At 44.2% G+C, this 18,701-nt stretch overlaps 1 protein-coding gene across 1 annotated transcript in view; it reads left to right on the top strand.

The window, feature by feature from the left end:
- Positions 1–18,701, top strand: part of ALDH9A1 (aldehyde dehydrogenase 9 family member A1) — a 49,785-nt gene that overhangs the window by 24,888 nt on the left and 6,196 nt on the right. The window contains exons 7-8 of the mRNA XM_083156718.1: positions 3,637–3,777; positions 4,748–4,936. Of these exons, the coding sequence (XP_083012844.1) occupies positions 3,637–3,777; positions 4,748–4,936 (330 nt within the window). The remainder of the gene's footprint in view (positions 1–3,636; positions 3,778–4,747; positions 4,937–18,701) is intronic.

Genomic DNA, 18,701 nt, shown 5'->3' with positions numbered 1-18,701 from the left:
CTACTGTGTTCCTTAGAAAAATGTATTAAAATTGCAAATCTGCAAAAAAAATGAAATTTTGAAATTTCACCTACACTTTCTTTTAATTCCTGTGAAACACCTAAAGGGTTAACAAACTTCCAAAATGCTGTTTTGAATACTGTGAGGGGTGCAGTTTTTGAAATGGCATCATTTATGGGGGTGTCTCACATACAAGTCACTCAGAAGTCACATCATAACTGACCTGGTCCCTAAAAAAATCAGAGTTTGAAATTTTCTTGAAAATTTGAGAATTTGCTATTCATATTTTAAGCCTCCTAGTGTCCAAAAAAATGAAAATGAGGTTGAAATAATGATGGCAACATAAAGTAGACATATGGTCTATGTTAGTTATTCACTATTTTGAGTGGTAAGATTATTTGTCTCACAAGCAGAAAATTTAACATTTTGCAAATCGCAAAATTTTCCATTTTTTTACGACATTTTGGTATTTTTCACAAAAAAACAGACTGTATCGACGAAAATTTACCACTAACTTGAAGTACAATGTGTCACGAGAAAACAATCTCAAAATCACTGGGATAAGTAAAAGCAAAAAAAAGTTATCCCCACTTAAGTGATACATGCCAGATTTGAAAAAAAGGGCTCTGTCAGGAAGGCAAAAACTGGCTCTGTCATGAAGGGGTTAAAACATAGGCCCACTTACTGATACTAGTGGAAAAAAGTGTTACTGAGGACAAGGGAAAAGCAAAACTGTTAAATGAGTTCTTGTCATCAGTATTTACTAAGGGAGAGCAGACTGTGGAACGAACATTTACCACAACCGGGACAAATAAGCCAGATCTCATTGTGGATTTCACGCCGACGGAAATAATACTGAGGCTAAGCAAACTCAAAACAAATAAATCACCAGGGCCAGATCGGATTCATCCGAGGGTATTAATGGAATTAAGGGATGAACTAGCTACCCCCCCTACATTATATCTTTAGCAAGTCACTATCGTCAGGTATAGTACCAAAAGATTGGAGAATAGCAGAGGTAGTGCCAATATTCAAAAAAGGAAGATCCCGCTAATTACAGACCCGTTAGTTTAACATCCATTGTGGGTAAACTATTTGAAGGATTTTTAAGGGACGGTATCCAGAAATATTTAGATCATCACCGTCTACTCAGTGCTAACCAACATGGGTTCGTGAAAAATCGTTCATGCCAAACTAATCTACTAGGGTTCTATGAAGAGGTTAGCAAAAACCTCAATAATGGAAATGCTGTAGATGTGATTTTCCTAGATTTCGCTAAAGCATTTGATACTGTCCCACACAAGAGATTGATTAATAAAATGGAGAAGCTAGGATTGGGTGAAAATATCTGCAGATGGGTAGGGAATTGGCTATGTAATAGAGAACAAAGAGTGGTTGTGAATGGTGCCGTATCAGATATGATACCGGTACTAAGTGGAGTGCCCCAGGGTTCGGTTTTGGGGCCCATTTTGTTTAACATTGTTATTAACGATATTGGGATAGGGTTACTCAGCAATGTATCCATCTTTGCGGACGATACAAAACTTAGCAAAGTCATCAAATCATCAGAAGATGTCATCATGCTTCAAAATGATCTTGCAATTCTAGAGTGGGCAAAAAAATGGAAGATGAGGTTCAATGTAGATAAATGTAAGGTTATGCACCTTGGGAGACACAACCAGTGTGCAAGTTACAACCTTAGCGGAGAGGAACTGGGTAATTCCATACTTGAAAAGGATCTAGGAGTCCAAATAGACAGCAAACTAGGATGTAGTGCCCATTGTAATGTAGCTACAAAAAAGGCCAACAAAATTCTGGCATGTATTAAGAGGGGAATGGAAACTAGGGACTCGAGGGTAATAATGCCACTATATAAAGCATTGGTGAGACCTCACCTAGAGTACGGAGTACAGTTCTGGGCCCCACACTATAAAAAGGACATCATAGAATTAGAAAAAGTCCAAAGGCTAGCAACAAAGCTTATTAGGGGAATGGAGAATTTAAGCTACGGGGAGAGATTAAGCAATTTGGGACGATTTACATTAGAAAAGAGACGTTTAAGGGGAGACATGCTCAACATGTACAAGTATATCAAGGGCCAATATAAGGAACTGTCACGCACCCTCTTTTCTACTAGAAAGGAATCTAGGACGCGAGGGCATGAGTATAGATTAGAAGAAAAAAGATTTCATTCAGCTAGTAGAAAAAATTTCTTTTTACGGTCAGAACAGTCAAACTCTGGAACTCTCTTCCCAGAGAGGTGGTAACGGCTGGCTCATTAAATGCGTTCAAAGCAAAGTTGGACAAACATTTACTGGAGAAAAACATCCATGGGTACAAATAAGAAATATAATTTGTCTGTAAAATACCAGAACCTACCAAATCAGCACTGGATATCTATACCAGGTTGAACTAGATGGACGCAAGTCTTTTTCAGCCTTACCTACTATGTAACTATAAATTCATAATACAAACTTACACTAAATAAAATATAGTTTATTAAAGGTTTAGTGCACCACACATAGGTTAATCAGCAATACACGATTGTTTCTGTACATGTTTGGTATCTTTATGTTCTGTATCCCGTGTGCAGCATTCCGGTCGCAGCCAAATATTCGTAAGTCCTATGGTTTGATAATTACGGACCAAATACTTATTATATGTACTTTTGCCATGTGTCCTGTGTAAGACAAAGGAATCAAGTTGTAACAAGTTCTTGTTGCTGATTTACGACCCTGACGACGATGCTAACAAACAAAGGACACCAAAGTACCCTCCACCCTGCACCAATCCAAACCAGGTGCAATACCTTGCCCCAATCACTGAAGACTGGACATTTGAACCCTTGACCAATCGTAAGGGCCTTTGACCCCCCCCCCTTCTAGGACCCTATAAAATAGCTATCGCTGAACTGGCTCAGTCTCTTTGGCACTGCATCTCTCCCTACATCTTGACCGGGCTAAGTTCAGTTTGAACGTAGCGAGCTCCGACCGGATTGCGCTGCGATCTTCTCTTTACGGTACGTGTAAATGTGACTTATTATATTCTGTATCTGTTTCTGTTCCCCTGTTAGTTTAAAGTGTACTTAGTATTGTTGATTTAACTGTATCACGTGTTATACTGTTCTCTCTTTCTGTAACCCCCTGCTGTCCGCTAGGGACTAAAATACACTATTTTAGAGAATCTATCTCCTCACTTTGAGTTATATCCTGGTCTCGTCTATTATTCGCATCTAGCGATAAGGTTTATTACGGACATTGTCCTTAAAAGGTATTCGCAGTTAAGGGATTAAGTACTGCGAAGGGATATTCTATTACTGGCACTGATCCAGCGTGTACCACACACGGAAAAGGTCCACTACACTTTGTTCGCACGTAGCTAGGGATAAAGGGTATGCAGGTTACGGAAAGAGTACGTAAACTGCGCATTTCACTTATTGACCTTCTGGTTATATAAATATCGGTTTTAACACTGGGAGAGATTTATTCCACACAAACCCGGGTTGTGCTCGCCAGTAGGTCCTATGTAGTAGTTGTGGTAGCTCCAATTATAGCCAATATATAATTACACCAACACATTTCAAAACCAAAAGTGTCTTTAAAGGTTCAAAGTCATTAAGCTGACTATCTATTGCAGATCATGGAGATGGCTTCAAAAGGCATAAAACCAGTTACCTTGGAGCTGGGAGGGAAGTCCCCACTCATTATCTTTTCAGACAGTGACCTCAATAATGCTGTGAATGGGGCCATGATGGCAAACTTCCTCACACAGGGGCAGGTAAGACTGCCATTATGTAATGTTTTTTTCATGATTCTTTCAAGCAGGTATGTCTAACCTATTTGCTTTCTGTGAGACCGTGTGTGTGGTCGACAATGTATTCCTTAAAATGGCTTAACTGTTCTGTGATTTCTTGCAGGGCAAGGAAGGCTTGTCAACATTAAGTAATAATGTTAGGACTGTACTTGCGTAGAAAAGGAATGGCAAATCAGTGTCAGCATGCTGTCTGTCACAATTACAAATACTTTATCTACAGTAGCCTTTAATTATATTAGCTTGCCTACGCAGTTTATAAGAATTGTAGGCCCAAGTGCTGGGCCTGGTCAGTACTTGGCTGGGATTCCACTTGGGAATTCTAGGTGTTCTATAAAAAAGGATGATCTGTGCCCGAACTGATAGCAGAATGACAACAAAGACAAAGTAATCAGACATAGGTTGTACACGTGTACTCAGTCCTACAACCAGTGTTTGAGGAGTAGGTGTGCACTATACCTACACAAACCTTGACATTCTTTGCAGCTACATTTAAAGTCTATTTTTTAATTGGATCTCTGGCTTCAGAGCTAAATGCTATCAATTATAAGATCCAGGCTATGAAAAAAAATAAACACATATGGTCCTTACCCTGTAGTTCCACAAATGTAGTAGCCTTTATCCAGGCTATGTTTTATCCATTCAGGGACTGCTCGCTATCCACATTCCTAGCTAATAAAGGCCAAATAACTGGAGGGAGACCATCACCGCTTTCAGATCACAATGTTGAGCTTTTCTTTAACTAAAAGTTATCAAGTAAATTCACTTAGTTCACCTGCCTGTCTTGCAGTCTTTGCCATTAAGAGATTTCATTTTTAAGGCTCTTAATCTTAAATGAGATTATAGCATGAAGTACTTTCAAAAGTAAAATGAAGATGTCTGCTGCGATAAATAATGAAAAGCCGCCTACTTTTTTTAAAAATTTTATTACCGGTAGGTGTGTTGCAATGGCACTCGTGTCTTTGTTCAAAGAGACATCTTGGAAAAGTTTACTGAAGAAGTATTGAAGAAGGTAAAGAAAATTAAAATTGGAGACCCTCTCTTGGAAGATACTAGGATGGGACCCCTCATTAATCGACCTCAACTTGAAAAAGTATTTGGCTTCATTAAGTCTGCTGATAAGCAAGTAAGTGGTAAATACAGATGGTGTAATGGTTGGCATTACTGTCTCACAGCACTGAGGTCTTGGGTTTAATTCCACCATGGCCCTAACTGTGCGGAGATTGTATAGTCACCCTGTACCTGCATGAGTTTCCTGGTAGGTTATTTGGGTGTGGTACAGGGGTCCGACTATCGGGATCTCGACTGGCTGGACCCAGACAGCATGGTGAGGGCAACTTAGCCCCATGCGGGCTCGCTGCGCTCGCCATGCTGTGGGCACGGTGGCTCGCTACGCGAGCCACCTATTCTATTCTCCCTCTATTGGGGTCATGGACCTCTACAAGGGAAAATAGCCGATGGCCATGGGGAACCCGTCTGTCGGTGTTTTGACAGGCAATTACCCGATGTCGGGATCCAGACTGTCAGGACCCCGCCGGCATCCGGTCATTTAGCTTCTAACAAAATGTATCCCTAGAATGTCTGCGTGTACATATGGTAGGGAATATAGATTGTAAGCTCCACTGGGGCAGGGACTGAATGTTCAAATATTCTCTGCAAAGCACTGCAGAATATGTGTGCACTATATGAAAAACTGTAAATAGATGAGAGTTTTTGTACTGAAAGAAGACCAATACATATTGGATAAATAGCACTTTATCTCTTTTTTTTATTTAGCCCTTGCGAAATGGGATAGTAATATTATGTGAAGCTAATAGAAAAGGTATATCCCAAGCTCGAAGAAGTTTGATCCAAGAGGAGTTGGGTGATTGCACTACAATTAATGCCTCATGCACTTCTATTCATCTACATCTTTATTGTGACCTGTTGGCCTTATGTGTGAACTTCACTAAATGGAACTTAAGCCTTAAACACATGTTCTGATTCGCCGCACATCTGGATTGAATGTGGTTGAGAAAAAAGTTCCCTGACTAGTCAAAATCAAAACCTAACCCTAATTGCACCATGTGTATGGAGCATTAGGCCCTGGAAAAAAAACTGCATGCTCTTTTCTGACTGTTATTGTCACTGTGGTCAAAGTTATTTTATGTCATTTGTACCTACACTCCCCCTTTTCTGGATGCAGTATAATACATTATGCTTTCCACTTTGACAGACAAGCATTAGAGGCTGGAGTTGCATCCTTCTACAAGAAGCGGGGCACATATACTCTCAATTCCTCTACAGTCTCCGATCCTAAATGTGTTCCAATAAATAAGACCGCTGTCTAGGCTTGGATGCCTTTTTGTAAAATTGATTTACTTCCCGAATGGTAATGGTGACCTAACTTTGTAGGGGAAAATTTTACTAAGATTTGTTTTCTACTTCACTTGTGATGTTGCTATGGGCAACCAATCAGAATCTACTTTATTTAGCACCTTTTACAAGATAGTAGATAGGATCTGATTGGTTGCCCATAGCAACATCACATGTGAAGTAGAATACACATCTTATAAAATTTCCCCTGTAGTGTGTTAGCCAGTAAGTGGAAATATGTTATGTGATAATCAACCGGATCAATTAGGAATAATTTCTACGCATACGTCTAATCTTGTTAGATTTTTTTCCTATGATCCTGTAACTTTCAGGCAAAAACTGCATTATAATTTTCTTAAGGTGCCCATATGCTGTACAATTATTTTATACAATATCTCATCGCATAGGTTTTGCAAGGAGATGAGTTCTAGTACAAAAAATGTGCTGCACATATTTTTTGAGCTTTGTAATGAGATGTGTGACGGGAGCGTGCATCTCATCACATTTAACAATTGTAGCGTGTATGGGGACCTTTTTTACAGATATGTAAAATTCATTAAATACAGAACTTCAAACACTTAAGGTGCCCATACACAGTGCATTTTCACTGTGCGATGAGCGCTCCCGCAGGCATCTCATCGCACAGTACAAAAAGTATGTGCTGCATATTCTTTTCTCTTTCAATGGTCCTGGTGACACAGCTCAACATTGGGATGTAGGAGGGTCCGTAGGAGCCAGGCACCTATCCTAAAGCTTTTCTTTTGGAGGGTAGGCTCCTCCCTTCTGCATCCCAGACTCCTCAGTTCGTGTTAGGTGCCCACTGGAGTGGGTGCTATTCTAAAGGGCTGCCGGAGCAGCCGAAGGATTAGAGTTAGTTAGGGTTTTTATTATTTTATTAACTTTTACTCTAGCTAGGTAGGCACAGTGTGAGGATTCTCTCTAGTGAATCCTCACACTGCTAGCGCAGCAGGAGCTGACAGAAGCGCGTCCTGTCAGCTCACTGTGCACAGGGGAGACGCTGTCTGGCCTCCCTGTGCAGCGCTTACAGCGTCTTTTAAGAAGCTGCCTGGGCTCCGGAGCGCTCTGAAACCGGCTTCATGCTAGGTGGGGATCATGAGGGACAGGCGCTCCGTGATGGCGGCGGCCATTTTACACGGAGCTTACACACTGAGCTCCTATATGAGAGGACAGCAGTGTGTTACAGGCATGTTCCAAGTGGTCCCCAGCTGAGGGGGAGATACTGGAACTAGGAGATCCTGCAATGGGAGCGGCTGTCTGGGGGTGGTTGGTGCCAAGTCACGGACCTCGCAGCAGCAGGGACTTGGTCTCTTCCCTCACTCTGTTTTGGCGCCATTCGGAACGCTTGCAGCTGAGCTGGCTGACAGATCCTGGCAGAGTGTTTGGATTTCCTGGGCATCGCTTTCCCCACATCTGAAACCATCAGACAGATAAGTGACTGGGTGCATTGGCTCGGTATAAACGCTTGTACAGTGAATGTGCTGGGACTGTGTTAATTTACATCATGTCTGAGCATCAGTCTGTAGTTTTGGGGGAGGGAGCCCTTAGTACATTGAGCGCTTGCAGTGTTTGTACACTGAAATTTGTCCCTGAGCAGATGGCCAAGGGGGGCTTGTGTATTACTTGCGCTGCTGTGAACCCCAGAGGGTAGAGCAATTGGAACCTGCGTGGGCCAGTGCCCTGGGCAGGTCTGTGAATGCTTTAGTGCAATTGCTGGACAGACAGTGATGTCTTGGTAGATTCTCAGAGATCTATGTCCTCATCTCAGCAGTCCTCTGACCCAGGCAGATCCTGGCTTCCTTCAGGTCATGCAGGATACTGCAAAAGGAATTAGCAGGTTTAGTGAATTACTAGACAAAATAGATGTTGATTCTGTGGGGACCCCTAAAAGGTCTTATTCAGTGCCTTTGCTTGTTGCTGAAGAGGATGGAGAATATGCAGACATTCCCTGGGAGCAGGGAGATGAGTCTGAGGATTCCTCTGCCGCAGGGGTGGAGGATCTGATTACTGCTGTAAAACAGGCTTTGAATTTGTCTGTGGAAGATAAAACTCCTGCAAAAGGTGTGTTTAAACGGCAGCGTAAGGAAGCTGTTACCTTCCCTGCAGATGAAGGTTTACAGCATTTATTGGAAGGGGCTTGGAAAATGCCCGATAAAAGGCTGCAGATGCCAAAGATTTTTAAGTCTGTATCCCATGCCTGAGGCTCATGCAGACCTCTGGGAGAAAGTTCCAGTGGTAGATGCTTCTGTGGCACGCTTGTCAAAAGCCACTGTGCTACCAGTGCAGGGGGGAGCAGCCTTTAAGGACCCCATAGATAAAAAGCTGGAGGGTAACCTCAAGGCAATTTTTAAAAGGGGTGGGCTACACACTCCGCCCTCTGATTGCTTCAGCCTGGCTCTCTAAGGCCATGATTGTGTGGGCCAATGACCTGTGCACTATTTTACATGCTGATCCTTGTGTATTGTTACTTGCGGAGAAGCTTAAAGCAGCTGCAGAGTATGTACTTGAGGCTGAGGAGGAAGCTCTCAAAATGGCTGCCAGTTTCCACAGTGTCCGTCAATGCCAGGAGTGCTCTGGCTTAAAGCTTGGGAGGCGGATAACGAGTCTAAGAAGGCCTTAAAGGCATTGGCTTTTAAAGGAAAACTGTTATTACGCAGGCCACGGGTGGTAAAAGTACCTTCCTGCAGCCAAGCAGACATCAAGGTTTTCTGCTTTTAGGCCGTCCTTTCGGCCCTCCCCTAGAGGAGGTGCGTCCTTTCGAGGACAGTCCTTTAGGGGAAAGTTTCAGTCCTCCAGGGGCAAGGCCCCAAAGTCTAAATTTGGTTCCTTTCATAAGAAACCAAAGGAGAGGACAAACCTGCCGCATGACTACCAGGGGATTTGCCCGGTGGTGGTCACAGTTCAGGGACGCATGGGCATTGTTAGACCAGGATTCCTGGGTATTAGACATTATATCCCAGGGTTACAGAATTCCCTTCAAAGGTCTTCTTCCCAGAAGATTCATTCCCACACCACTACCAAAGGAGGCTCGGCTCCTTACAGCTCTCTTGGGAGCGGCTCGCTCTCTTTTGGAGAAGGGTGTGGTGATCCCGGTCCCCAGAGCAGAGAGGAAAAGAGGCTTTTATTCCACTCTGTTTCTGGTGCCCAAACCAGATGGGTCTTTCAGACAGATTCTCAATTTAAAGTAATTGAATATCCATTTGTGGGTAGACCATTTCAAAATGGAGTCTCTACGGTCAGTGCTGCTAAGCCTGGATCAGGGAGAATTTTTGGCGTCCATGGATGTCCAGGACGCATACCTTCATGTTCCTATCCATCCAGAACATCAGGCTCTGTTGAGGTTTGCGATAGGAGACCTGCATTTGCAATTCCAGGCGTTGCCCTTCGGTCTGGCTACAGCTCCAAGGGTATTCAACAAGATAATGTCAGTAATGGCGGCGGTGCTTCAGCTTGGGGGAATCACTGTGATTCCATATTTGGACGACCTGCTGTTCAAAGCGGAGTCAGCAGAAAAGCTAAAGAGTCACTTGGCAGAAGCCATCGGGTTTTTGCAGGCTCACAGTTGGCTTTTAAATTTACAAAAGTCTCAGTTGGTGCCGTCACAGACTCCAGTTTCTGGGAGTTGTTCTGGATACCCATCTACATCGGGTATTCCTACCAGAGGCAAAGGCCAGGGACCTGGCTGCTTTGGTCCAGGAGATCCTCGGGTCTGAGCACATCAGTTTGGAGGTGTCTCAAGCTGCTGGGGAAGATAATGGCGTCTTTCGAGATGTTACAGTTCACCAGGTTCCACTCACGAGTGTTCCAGTGGAACATTCTGACAGCCTGGTCGGGGAATACTCAGACCATGAAGTCAGAACACATAGTGTTGTCTCCAGAAACTCGGTCTTCCCTGAAATGGTGGATGGAGGTGGATTCCCTTCAGTGGGGTCGGTCTCTGCAGTCCTGGAGCTGGCTGGTAGTCACTACCGACGCCAGTCTCAGGGGCTGGGGGGCAGTAGTCTTGGACCTGCGTCTGCAGGGCTTATGGACCTTGGAGAAGTCTGCCTTGCCGATCAACATCCTGGAACTGAGGGCTGTGTGGAAGGGATTTCTCTGGCAGGAGAAAGATTACAGGGGCTCCCTTTAAGGATTCAGACCGACAACGCCACAGCTGTGGCATATCTGAATCACCAGGGAGGCACACGCAGCAAGCTGGCTATGTGGGAGGTGTCCCGGATCTTCTTGTGGGCGGAACAGAATGAGGAGCTGCTGGAAGGAGAATGGAGCCTGAACCCACAAGTATTTCTTCAGATTACACTGAAATGGGGAACTCTGGATGTGGACCTGATGGCATCAAGGTTCAACCATCAGGTGCCCAGGTTCTATGCCAGGACAAGGGATCCTCTGGCAGAAGCAGTGGATGCTATGACCATCCCCTGGGAGGGGAATCTACTTTATGTCTTTCCGCCAGTTCCAATGCTGGCAAGAGTTTTGAAAGATCCAGGCCCAGACAATTCCGGTGATCTTAGTGGCCCCAGATTGGCCAAGGAGGTCCTGGTACTCGAGGCTTCAGAGATTGTCTGTGGACTCGTGGCATCTACCTCTGAGGTCAGACCTTCTAAACCAAGGACCGTTCAGCCATCTGGATTCAGCTCGGTTAAATTTGACGGCTTGGCTGTTGAAACTGCCATCTTGAAGAACAAAAGGTTCTCAGAGGCTGTGGTTAACACAATGATTAAAGCTAGAAAGTCAGTGTCTTCTGCAAATTATTATAGGGTCTGGAAGACCTATATTAGGTGGTGTGAAAGGCAGAAGTCACACACATCGCGATTTAGATTGGCTAAATTGCTGGAGTTTTTGCAGGATGGCTTTTCCTCTGGGTTAAGCCTTCAGTCACTCAAAGTGCAGATCACGGCCTTGTCAATTTATTTCCAAAAAAGGATAGCATTGTAACCGGAAGTACAGACCTTCCTACAGGGGGTTTCTTGATTGAGACCTCCCTACAAGCAACCAGTAGCGCCATGGGATTTATCTCTGGTTCTGGCGTGCCTTCAAAAGGCGCCTTTTGAGCCGTTAAGGTCGGCTGACCTTAAATTCCTTACATGGAAACTGGTATTTTTGTTGGCGGTGGCGTCAGCAAAAAGAGTATCGGAGTTGGGAACATTGTCCTGCAAGTCTCCCTTCCTTATATTTCATAATGATAGGGAGATAGTTCTGCCTGTGTTTCAACCCCCAGAGGGTTCAAGGAAAAGGGACAAATTGAGGAATTTGGATGTTGTGCGCGCCTTGCGCATTTATGTGGACAGAGTAAAGCGTGTCAGGAAGACTGACACTTTGCTAGTTTTGTATGATGTACACAAAATTGGTTGGCCTGCTTCTAAGCAGACCATTGCTAGGTGGTTGCATTCTGTAATTGCTTTTGCATACACTAAAGTTGGTAGGCCTGTGCCGACCAGGATTAATGCGCATACCACCAGGTCAGTCGCCACCTCTTGGGCGGTTCGACATGGGGCAACAGCTGAGCAGGTTTGCAGGGCTGCCACTTGGTAATCTGTTCATACCTTTGCCAAATTCTATAGGTTCCATGAGTTTGCGTCGGAGGACGCATCATTCGGGCGAGCAGTGATGAGAGCTGCAGACCTGAGCATACCCACCCAAAGGACCAGCTCTGGAACGTCCCAATGTTGAGCTGTGTCACCAGGACCATTGAAAGCGAAAAAGGGATTTTTGTAAGAACTTACCGTTCGAATCCCTTTCTCTGATATGGTCCTGGTGACACAGCGATCCCTCCCTTACGCTCAGTTAGTATGCCAGGTTCATGATGTTTCATGTTATATATGGTTAAAAGTTATTTTAAAAATGTGCATATAATATGTGCAGGCGTTTGTACTGAGTTAATGTATTCCAGTGGCTTTGAAAGATTGAACTGAGGAGTCTGGGATGCAGAAGGGAGGAGCCTACCCTCCAAAAGCTTTAGGATAGGTGCCTGGCTCCTACGGACCCTCCTACATCCCAATGTTGAGCTGTGTCACCAGGACCATATCAGAGAAAGGGATTCGAACGGTAAGTTCTTACAAAAATCCCTTTTTTTTTGTACTGGCCTCTCATCACATGCAAATCGCATGTGTTGCAATGCGATCCAGCCCATAACATGTGCGATCATCGCACTGTGTATGGGCACCTTTATGCAGTTGTAATGGAATGATTGTAGTCATTGAAACAATTCTAGTCCAAAAAAAAACGGTTTCAAAGTATCTTTTCTTAAGGTGTGCTCTCCTTCCACGGGTGTGGTATGATTCACAGACAGTCGGAATCCCGACAGTCATTATCCCGACGTGGTGATCCCAACTGCCTGGTCTCAGACAGCGTGGCCAGCGCAACAAAGCCCCTTGCGGGCTCGCTGCGTACGCCACGCTGCGGGCATGGTGGCGAGCTACGCTCGCCACCTATTCTATTCTCCCTCTATGGGGGTCGTGGACCCCCACGAGGGAAAATAGCCGACGGCCGTCGGCAACCCGACGTTGGGTTAATGACTGTCGGGACCCCGTCCGGCAGCCAGTGTTCCCTCTAAGCCAGTGTTTTTCAACCACTGTGCCGTGGCACACTAGTGTGCCTTGAGCTGTTCTCAAGTGTGCCTCCAGATCTAGAGATGCCCAAACTAGTTTACAGCCACCACCAGTTCAACTGTTATTTACTGGTCTCTTCTTTTAATTTAAAGGGCCAATGTATTTTATTAATGTTACCTGTGGGGACCAGTGTGATTGTTTTTTATATGGGGGGCAATAGGTTTGGTTTATTCCTGTGGGGACCAATGTGTTTTGCCCTGTGGGGATCTCATGGTGTGCCTTGGCAATTTTAAAATCTTATTTAGTGTGCCGCAAGGTAAAAAGGTTGAAAATCACTGCTCTAAGCTGTGCGCACGCACACAATTCGACATTGGTGCGCACAGACATTAAAACAGAGCGCACAAAGCAGCAGTGGTCCCTTTTTGCAGTTGTGGACTCCATTAATGTGTGTTTCGCCCATTAACTACATTGTGTGCTGTGTTTTGAATGTTTAATATAATTTTAAAGTTAAGTTAACACAAATGCTGAGTGTCATTTTCCAGTTATATATATGTGACGCACAAAAATTTAAATTTCCTTCCAAAGTTGCACAGCCAAAATCTTTTGCCGCACACAGCCTTCGTAAAATTAGAGGGAACATTGCCGGCAGCCCCTTCCACAGCTACTGTATACACATCACAGCTGTGTATTCATACCACAGGTCATTGGAATTATTACTTTTTCCCCCCTCAAGTGTAACATAATCTGGGACTTTTTTTTTTTTTTAGAGGAGAGACAGGGTGCAAGGTCGCCCAATAAAAGGAGGAGCAAAAAGAATAAGAAATCGAAGGACATGAGAGATTTTTTTTTTTGTTTTGTTTTTACAGAAATGTAAATAGCTTGCAACATGCTTAAAAGCAAGGGGCTATAGCTGGGGCTAGCCAACTCCAGTCCTCCGAGAGCTACCAACAGTTAATGTTTTCCAGATCTCCTCACAGAATCTCAAGTGAAGTAATTAGCTCCACCTGTGGATCTTTTAAAATGTGTCAGTGAGTAATGAGTGCACCTTTGCAGCAGCTAGGTTGTCTGGAAAACATGAACTGTTGCTCTTGAGGACATTTAGTTGACTACCACTGGGCTATAGCAATAAGAGCGCTCAAGATCACTGCAAGAACATCAGCAGGGAAAAACTCCTTTTCTCATATACAGCCATAAAAAAAAAACCAACCACCAACAATTAGATTTGTGGGCACATTCTGTACTGAATGTAAAATGGTGAAACAAATCCTACAGAATCACTGGCACATACTTTTAATGGATACAGATCTTGCAGATAAACTCAACACAACGGTATCGACAGGGGCGGATTGGCCCTGGCGGGAAACCGGGACATTTCCCGGTGGGCCGGTCTCCCCCCTGCCCGGGCCACAGACCACACTACCACATTGATTAGCGGACGCAGCATCCCTCTCCTGCCCAAACCAAATATGGCGGCGACGCAGCTCCTCCCGCAGTTCAATGCAGAGGTGGCCATCACGGGTGACGTCACCACACACCAGCCGCCCACTACAAGGAGACAGGCAGGCTGCATTGTGGGAACTTGGGAGGCTGAGCGGTGGCAATAAATGCTTAATTGATATGGAGGTGGAAGGGGGTCTCTTCATTAATGTATGCGCAAGTATGTTGCTGCCTCGGAACATCATTACAGGTCCATACATACTGGGCGACTATGCCCAGCGTGTATGGCCAGTGATGATGTCAATCATCGCTGCGGGGAAAGCCGCTCGGTGCATACTCAGCGGCTTTCCCCCTGCCCGGCACCGATGGAGGGGGCGTTGCATAGTAGAGCGCTATGCAAAGCCGCTCATCTGCTGGTATAACCAGCAGATGAACGGCTTTCCCGGCAATGTTGCGGGTGCGCGCAGCATACACACTGGGCGGCTTTGAGCTAAAAGCCGCTCAAACCTGCTGTTTGAATATTGGTCTCTTTATCCCAGCTGAATGGGATGTTTTATGGCCCCCATATTTTCTATTAAAAGTTTTTAAAAAAAAAAGGTAACACTACGGTTTTATTTTTTATATGGTCTCTGCACTATATAGGCACATTTCGCCTCATTCCCTGTCTCAGGTTATGAATTTCTGCTAATTCTCTGTCAGGATGTGCATTTTGGCTCATTCCCTGTCTCAGGAAATTACTTTGGGGCACATTCCCTGTGTCCTAGTGTGAATTTTGGCCTATCTTGGTGTGGCATAATGTGTAAAGGGCGTATTGCACTGGGAAGGGAATATTTTTTTGCACATGGGGAAATGCCGATCGGGGGTGGCCGGACTTTTTGTACACTTACTTACCCTATGTGCAGTCTTGAGAAAAGGACCGCTGGGTCCTGAAACGTCAACCGTAAGGGCAGCATTCAATGAGAATTTTGACGATGTGCAGCGAATCCTGTTTAGGATTTGCAGCACATTCGCCACTGCCCGCCGCGTTCCGGATACTCGCCGGCTCCAGTATTCAACAAGACCGGCGAATTTTAACTCCTGCGGCGATGCCGCAGGGAGCTTGAGGACGGTGGCAGGCAGGGAGATGGAAGTCTCCCTGCCTGTCCAAGAACGTTTGTGGGGGGGGGGGAGGTGCCCCCCGGGATAGCCAACAGGGGACCGGGTATTCACTACACCCGATCGTGCATATGTAATGATCGGGTGCAGTGAATATATGAATATCTAATGAGCGGCTCAGCTCCCGGCCCCCTGCTGGCTGCTCTGTGTTAAAATATATATATATATATATATATATATAATTATTTTTTTTAATTAAATATATATTCATGTGCTTACAGCACATGAATAAAAATAACATGCCCCTCCTCAGAATAAAATTCCTGATTTTTTGACACCAAATGTAAAAAACAAAACACTTTATTTTAAAAGTTCACATTCCACTTCACCATAAAAAGATAGCGATTGCTACTCGGTGAATCATGGCGTTAAAAACCTTGAAATGTATTCGCCATCTGGTCATTGAATAGGGCATGGGTCTTCAACCTGTGGCCCTCCAGATGTTGTGAAACCACATGTTCCAATATGCATTGCCACATTTTTTCCTGCATGCATGCCAAAAAACATCAGGGCATGCTCAGACATGTAGTTCCACAACATCTGGAGGGCCACAGGTTGAAGACCTGTGGAATAGGGTGATTCACCGTTTTAGTCAATCGCCGTACAGCACTAAAATAGCACAAAATCGCCATAAAACATGGCGAATCAGCCTCATTGAATACTGCCCTAAATGTACATGCCTTCATTGCAGTATTTGTGGCTGTGTGAGGTCATTTTAAAAAACAGCTATTTTAGGAAATATATAATTTCAGCAGATGTAAACGTACGGCACTTCAGGATTTTAACAAGCAGGTGAAATTTAATAATTACAATGTTTCGGGGTGATAGACACCCCGTCGTCAGGTGTACTGCGGCACTCAGACATAAAGAAATGGGAAACGGTCATTTATTAGAATGAACTTAGGTCTACAGTCATTAGGACGACCCCACTAGGTCGACTGGCAGGAAGGTCGACATGGGCCATGGTCGACATGACTTAAGGTCGAATTTGCATAAAAGTCGACATGAGGAAGGTCGACTGGTCATAAGGTCGACATGGGGTTTTTCACTGTTTTTTGAGCCGACATGTGCCGACAGGCGGTATTTCATGCCCTACCATCCACTAGGGCGTGGAGGAGGTTATTAAAGCTGTGGCGAGCGAAGCAAGCCACCGTGCCCGAAGCAATGCGAGGGTCCGATTGCCAACTGTGTCCATGTCGACATTCGGATAAAAAAAGTGAAAAACCCAGGTTGACCTTATGACCAGTCGACCTTCCTCATGTCGACCTTTATGAAAATGCGACCTTAGCCCATGTCGACCTTAGCCCATGTCGACCTTAGCCCATGTCGACCTTCCTGCCAGTCGACCTAGTGGGGTCGACCTAATGACTGTAGACCTAAGTTCATTCTGACAGATGTACTGATTCCAAAGAAATACACAGAACGTCAGATGACGCCAACATTTCAATGTTCAAAAAACTTTGAAACATTGGCGTCATCTGGCGTTCTGTGTATTTCTTTATTTCTGAGTGCCGCCGAATCTTGTGTGTATATGTACAGCTTATCCCTAGTCATACAGACCCTGCAGCCTATCCCTAACCATAGCTATTGTAGAGCCCAATGTGTTTTTATTTTATGTATTAATTTTTGTGTCTGGTGTCTTTTTTTTTTTTTTCTTCCCTGTTGTGACCAATGTGTGGTTTTCTGTTTGGGTCTGTGGGGTCAATGCTTTTTATTTATTTCTGTGGGGGCAAGCACCAACAAAAGTGTTTTTTTTTTTTTTTTTTATGTGTTCTGCTTTCCTTGGGGTTACAGGGAGTCGGCTATTCACAGTATGGGTGTGTTCTCTGAGTGATATGGGCGAGTTGCTGAAAGTGGTTACATACAGAGAAACTGATTTTCTCTGGTTTTAGAGTATGATCTGTGCCTAGGATAGGGCTTGTGAAAGCTTCAATAATGCATAAATAATAAACAGCATTAAATGTTTATTTAATAAGAGTTTATAGCTCAGCCTATTGTTGCTCTAAACTAGTCACCTTTTTAGCTTTTAGTACAAACGTTTGTAATAAACAGCATTAGCATAAAGTGGCATGTGCAACTGCATCCAAAAATAGAAGGAAGGCTGCAACTGCATGCAATGCTGAATAAGATTCTATTAGTAGGGATCCTCATCCTCTTGACAGACTCCACCCCCTCAGCAGACCCCACCCCCAGGGCTGCTTCCATAAATTTCCCAGGCTGGTTTAACATCCCAATCCGCCCCTGGGTATCTGAGCTGGAAGAGATCACATAATTTAAAAGATGTACTGGTAAGCAGTCTCTGCCCCAGACCATCCAAACAACAATCTACTATGGGTACTTTCCCTTGTGGATCATGCAAAGCTTGCTCACACATTTTATCAGGTGTCACCTCAGTCAATGACCAATACAACCAACCAAGCAATCACCTTTCGCAAAAAGTTTAATTGCAATACAAAGAATTTGACAAAAAAAACACTGGAATGATGTCCAGAACACTAAAACAGGGCCTTGGAACATATTGGCTTAATAAGGAATGTCAAGACTGATATGGGTAACAATAAGCCGCTTCCAATGGTGGCTAAACATTTTTTCCAGAAACAAAAAATCTCAAGACTTCAAAATATTCTGCCTGGAGATAATCATTGCCTCATCTGATCCCCAAAGTGCCTGGATTTTTAAACTAGGCACAATAGATTTTCATTAAATCCTCCTGGAGCTAAATTGGTCTTTCTACCCTCCATTTAAATTACGCAAATGTGAATTTTGGGGGACTCTTGCATAATTTCCAAGAGTCAAAGATCTGATTACATATCGGCTAAACTAAGCATCCTTTTATTTTTTGTATTTTTTTTCTTCCTTGCTAACTGCATTTGAAAACTTTAACAATGCATAAATTAGCTTATTCATTGGTATATATTTGCTTTTCTTTTCACTCATGTCCCAATGTTACAAAAAATAAAATAAAGATACTTCAATCACAATTTATCATGCTGTCTAGTAATGACAATTGGTGATCCGTATTCTACAGCATAGGGTGCCTATAGGATTACCGCACACTGAAGTACATACTGCAGCTTCATTTTGATTTGCTGCCTTCTCCGTTTTTAATAGACCTTTCTTTCCTAACAGCTGTTCCACAGAAGGTTCTGACGCCAGCCAGCCACTCAGGCGGCTCTCGGCTGTAGTCTCGCCAGCCAGCCACTCAGGTGGCTCTCGGCTGTAATCTCCCCAGCCGCCTGGACAGCAGAAATGCCACTTGCTTTCTTCGATGACTGCTGGACTGGCATAACACTCACTGGGTCATTCACTGCCACGCACATGGCCCAGAAGTAGTGGCTGCTGCATCTAGCTGCTACACACTAATTTTCATTCCTTTCT

Source organism: Crinia signifera, chromosome 8 (assembly GCF_055691185.1).
Source record: "Crinia signifera chromosome 8, ASM5569118v1, whole genome shotgun sequence".
NCBI lineage: Eukaryota > Metazoa > Chordata > Amphibia > Anura > Myobatrachidae > Crinia > Crinia signifera.
This window is presented reverse-complemented; position numbering and strand designations above follow the sequence as displayed.